The following is a 5818-nucleotide window of genomic DNA, read 5'->3' as shown; positions in this document are numbered from 1 at the left end:
GAATTGAACCTGGGTCGGCCGCGTGCAAGGCAAACGCCCTACCCGCTGTGCTATCGCTCCAGCCCCTGCTTGAGCAAATTGATGAACAATGGGATGACAGTGCCACAGTGCTATTTGTGGGATAGACCATAACAAATCTGTTCATAATTGTGTTTCAGTCATACAGTGACTGAAACCACCCCTCCAGCAGTGCACATTTCCCACTACCAATGACCCCAGTTTCCCTCCCCGACCCCTAACACTTCCCCCAGTCTGAGTCGATAGCAGGCACTTTTCTTCTCTCTCTCTCTTCCTCTCTCTCTCTCTCTCTCACCTTTCGTGCATTATGGTTTGCAATATAGGTACCAAGAGGTCATCATGTTTGTTGAGAGCATTCAGTAATTTTTATTGGGAAGGTAAGACTGGACTAGCTTTTCCAACTGGGTGGAAGCTTTGGGGTGTGGACATGACTGCCGGGGCTTCAAGAAGTATTGGGAAGTGGCAGGAGGTATCGCATACTGATCCTAAAAAAGTCTGGAGATTTCAGTCACAGAACTCACATACCTGAATTTCAGCAGATTGTTATCTCAGTGAAGTTTGTCCTGAGATGGTGGAGTCCTGCCAGGGCCATGGTGGTAATTTTGGATTGTAGAAAAAAGTGACTGCCAGGGGCTTTGCTTGGGTGGACACCAGGCTGACCTGCACCCCTCCAATTTACCCATCTGCTCAACCTTGCGAGGATCTGAGATTAAATGTGGCTTTTGATCTCTTTTTAGATTTATTTATGAGTCTCTGAAGCAAGGTCGATAAGCTTACATGGTGGCACTGGAGTTGGTCCATGGGAGTGACAGCCAGTACTTCCAGGAATATAGGGAAGTGTGGGGAGGTTGCCCAAACTGACTGAAAAATCCTGGAGATTTCAGTCACAAAACCCACATATATGCATTTTCAACAAATTAATATCTTGGTGAGGTCCGTCCTGATGTGATGGAATCTGGTCAGGGGTGTAGCGGTGATTTTGGATTGGGGGAGTAAGCGGCTGCCAGGGGCTCTGCTTGGGTGGTCACCTGTAAATCAGCCCCCTCTGATTTACTCTGGTCAGTTCAACCTTGTGCAGATCCGTGTCTGAGATTAACTGAGGATTTTGTTCTCTTTCAAAATTCATTTATGGATCTCTGAAGCAAGGCTGATTAATGGGCTTGTATAGCTGACCTGGAGGTGGTGTGTCAATGTGGCTCTTTATTTCTTACTTCTGGAAGTGCTCTATCCTCTGCCTCTGTGCTCAGGGATCACTCCTGGTGGCGCTTGCAGGAGCTTATGGTGTGCTGTAAACTGAATCCATGAAGTCCACCTGCAAGGCAAGAACCCGATTGTCTACTATCTCTCCAGCCCCATCACTGCCTGATTAATCTCTATGAGGATTTGTGGTTGATATCATCCAATGTATTTTTGAGAAATTTCTTTTAAATTTCCAAAAAGGAAAGGGAAAATAAGATCAAATAAAATATTCCTGGAAAAAATCTTATTATTGGGAGAATAAAAGACCACAACCCTCCACATATTCACATCTGGGGCTACAGAAATTTTGAATAGGGAAATTCTTTTCCTTTGCTTTCAATTGTTGGTTCCCGTTTGCACACCTGTATTTTAATTATTTTTGGAATTTTGAGCCATACCCTGCAGTGCTCAGGACCAATTTCTTGCTCTGTGCTCAGGAGTGACCCCTAGTGGTGTTCAAGGGATCATGTGTTAGACCAAGGATTCAAACTAGGGTCATATCTACTGTAGCTGCAAACAAGGCAAACTCCCGACCTTTTGGACTATGTCTCTGTCCCTGGGCACCTGTATTTTAAGGGTCACATTTTGGAGAATAGGAACCAGGAGCATGGGAACTGTCTGTGCCCTAGAGCGTATACAATGTAGTAGGGGGACAGAAAAGAGGGAGAGAGAAGGGGTTGGGAGAGAAAATGGGAAGAAAGCTGGAAAGTGGGGAGGAGAGAAGTGATGGAGGAGAGAGGGAGAAAAAGAGGGAGAGAGAGAGAAAATAGACTCTACAAACTCTATAAACACTTTTGCACCCAGCTTTACTAAACCTTACCAATCCAATGATTAGGAACAAAATGATATAAGACCAGCTGTCAAAAACAGATTCCCATTCCCTGAGAATACAGAAATGGTTCTCAGATCCAGTTGGCAAATCCCTAATGGCCAAGGAAAATAATCCACTTCAACCCCTGGATTTAAAGAAGAGATGGGGCTAGACAAATAGATAATACAGTGAGTAGGGTGCTTGCCTTGCATATGGCTGGCCTGAGTTTGATCCCTGGCATCTCATATGGTTTTCTGAGTATTGCCAGGAATGATTTCTGAGCACAGAGCCCAAGAGTAAGCCTTGAGAACAGATTGGTGTAGCCTCTGAAGAAAAAGAAAAAAAAATAGAGATGAAAAATAAATCAGAGCAGGAAAATTCAAATGCACACAAAGGGAAAACATTAAAAAATATGTAAAATGTTGGTCGCCAACAGATGGAAATGAGATAATATCATCCTTCTCTGGCAACAGGTCAACCATGGGTTCTTTGAAAGTTCAAGAATTGCAAAGTGTCAAAGTATCCCACAGCTAACCATCCTCCTAGAGAATGTACAAAGAAAATAAATCAATAATTCACGAAAGGAAGCATATAGTGTCAAAGGAAATAATTTTTAACTGAAAATTTTATTTTAGAATAAAAAATACTTGTAAATACAGCACACGCAAAACTTTCATTATAAGAACATTGCATTTTGATGTCCAGAATTATTATTTGGTTGCTTTTTGAAAGTATATATTGCAAATATCAGATATTGAATGCAGATATTGCAAATATCATTACCCTCACCTCAATAGAGGAATAGTTATAGTGGTCAGTGAATTCAGAGTGGTTGATAAATTCATTCCATAGAGCAGGAAAACTATAGAGATCCTTTCTGGGAATAAATGATAGGTTACCTATTCTCCTTTTTAAAAAAAATATTTTTTGTTTATGGTCCACACATAGCAATGCTTAGGGCTTACTCCTGGCTCTGCACTAAGGAATCACTCCTGGCATTACTCAGGGGACTCTATATCATGCTGGAGATCAAACCCGGGTCAGCCGCGTGCAAGGCAAGGGCGCCTGCATGGCACTATCCTTGCAGCCCCCCAGTTACCCATTCTGATGAGACAGGATGCTGTTTTTTCTTTCATTTACTTTTTCAATGATTCCACCCCGCCCCATTCCACTCAGTACCCAATTCTATAGTCTCAGATTCCTTCTCTTCTCTCTCATCTATGAAATGACAAAATCCCTCCTGTAGACCTGTCACATGAATCTAAAGTTATCTTTGTCTACCATAGTGCTGATCACCCAAAGCCTCCAATTTAAAAGGTGCTGTGAAGGATGCCCTGGTGGAAAATGAAATTCCTAGTTTTAAACAGCAGCCTGTGGGGTGAGATGGGGCAGAGCAATTGTACATCCAGTAGGGCACTGGCCTTATATCCAACCAAATAAGGTTCTCAACCCTGGTTCGATCCCCAGCATCCCATTTGGTCCTCCCTGCCAGGAATAATTCCTGAGTGCAGAGCCAGGAGCAACCCCTGAGCATCACTGGGTGTGGGTCCCCACAATATAAACAACCCCCCCATTTAGACCAAAAAACAGGAGATTGGATTATCTGTGAGCTTTCTTCTAACTGCATTCTACTCTACTCAGCTTTAGAGTAGAGCTATTTTTTCCATATTTGTGGACTCACACTTCAAGTGAAACGTGGTCAGCTCAGATGCTTGAGTCTCCAGGGTTCATGCCTCAATCGACAGTGTAGGTTTTCTGTTCAAGGTCTCACCCTTGTCTATTTGAAATCCGTCAATCCTTCATTTTCAAAATCCATCCACAACCAGGAGAGTGCCCCAATGCTCATGTTCATCTTTCAGCTTATCAAGACCCAGGCACACTTGAAGGTGCCCTTTCCCATCTCATCACATGGAATGAACAAGTTCAGTCTCTAGTATTTCTAATTCCATGGTTTTAATTTAGTTTTTGTTTGGGGGCCACACCTGGCAGTGCTCGGGATTACTCCTGACTCTGCACTCAGGAATTACTTCTGGCAGTGTTCAGGGGACCATATGGGATGCCGAGGAGGCAAGTGTCCTCCCTGCTGTGTTATTGCTCTGGCCCCTGATTCTATGGTTTTTAATTCTCCAATCAAGGATTAATTTTCAAACCTAAATTAATCAATCTTTTATACTTTCCAACCCCGCCAATTTTTTCAGTGCCCCCTTAATGTCCTTGTTCCTGAGACTGTAGATGAAGGGGTTCAGCATGGGGGTGACCACCATGTACATCACTGAGGCAATTGAACTTGACTTTGATTCATGGGTAGCAGCAGAGCTAAGATACACTCCTAGGACTGTACAATAAAATAAGGAGACAATAGACAGGTGAGACACACAGGTGGAAAATGCTTTGTACTTCCCCTGAGCTGAGGAGATTCTCCGGATGGAAGAGACAATCTTTGAGTAAGAATAGAGGATCCCAGCCAAGGGTCCACCACCCATGATCCCAGCGTCAAAATATATCAGTATTTTATTGACAAAGGTGTCAGAGCAGGCAAGCTGGACCATCTGATCAAGTTCACAGAAAAAGTGGGGAATTACTAACTCTGGACAGAAGGACAGACGCAGCACCATTAAGCAGTGTAATAAGGAATTTAGGACACTCGTGATCCAGGAGCCCAGGACCAGCAGTAGACAGAGCCGAGGGTTCATGACAACTGTATAGTGTAGGGGGTGACAGATGGCCACGAAGCGGTCATAGGCCATCACGGTCAGGAGAATGTCATCCACTCCTGCGAAGAGCAAGGCACAATATAGCTGAGTGATGCAGCCCTCATAGCTGATGGCTTTGCTGTGCGTCTGGATATTCTGCAGCATCTTGGGGACGGTGGTGGAGATGAAGCAGATGTCCACCAAGGACAGGTTGGAGAGGAAGAAATACATGGGCGTGTGGAGGTGGGGGTCTGAGCTGATGGCCAAGATGATGAGCAGGTTCCCCAAGAGAGCAATCAAGTACATGGACAGGAAAAGCCCAAAGATGAGGGGCTGTAATTCTGGCTCCCATGATAATCCCAGTAGAAGAAATTCTGTAACTTGTGTATAATTGCAAGGTACCATGTAGGGAGGAGTATGACTAGGAAATAAAAATACCAACACAGTTAATTTTCACAGGTTACAATGGACATGGAAAGGCTATGGATTATAGATTGCAGTTGAGACATCAGTGTGGGTATCTACTGGACAGATGTGATTCCTTTATGAGCCATAAAATATCTGACTAGGAATTCTTTTCCCACACTCAGAGATTAAGTCAGTGATTCCTGTTGGTTGGTTGGTTTTTGAGCTATATCTGTCAGTGTTAAAGGCTTACTCCTTACTCAGGGATCACTCTTGGCAGTACTCTGGGGGACCATATGAGGTGCCGAGGATAAACTCCGGATCAGTCACATGCAAGGCAAGCGCCTTTATGACAGTCCTATCTCTCCAGCGCTAGTCTGAGATATTGTTAAGGAATATCTTCTGAATTTGGTCTTCTCAAAGATATGGTGTCATTAGAAGACAATGATGGAAAAGGAAAATAAGAAACTTTTTTTTAATATAAGACCGTATCATCTTATATAAAAATGAAAGCAGGTATAAATTGGTATGGAGGAAGCTTTCCTATTTTCCTAGGAGTTTAGACAATCTATTTGAGCCAGAGCGATAGTAAGAAGGCACTTGCCTTGCATGTGGCCGACTAGGGTCTGATCCTCAGCACCCCGCCTAGACC

General features: G+C 43.7%; 1 protein-coding gene across 1 annotated transcript; it reads right to left on the bottom strand.

The window, feature by feature from the left end:
* Positions 1 to 771: 771 nt before the first annotated feature.
* LOC101547534 (olfactory receptor 7A10-like) lies at positions 772 to 5166 on the bottom strand (the record flags this gene model as incomplete). Its single annotated transcript, XM_004619458.2, has 2 exons — positions 4250 to 5166; positions 772 to 790 (listed from the first exon to the last, which is right to left on the bottom strand). Coding segments are annotated over exons 1-2 (936 nt in total), but the record flags the coding sequence as incomplete, so codon positions are not given.
* Positions 5167 to 5818: the final 652 nt, after the last annotated feature.

Source organism: Sorex araneus, chromosome 2 (assembly GCF_027595985.1).
Source record: "Sorex araneus isolate mSorAra2 chromosome 2, mSorAra2.pri, whole genome shotgun sequence".
Lineage (NCBI taxonomy): Eukaryota > Metazoa > Chordata > Mammalia > Eulipotyphla > Soricidae > Sorex > Sorex araneus.
This window is presented reverse-complemented; position numbering and strand designations above follow the sequence as displayed.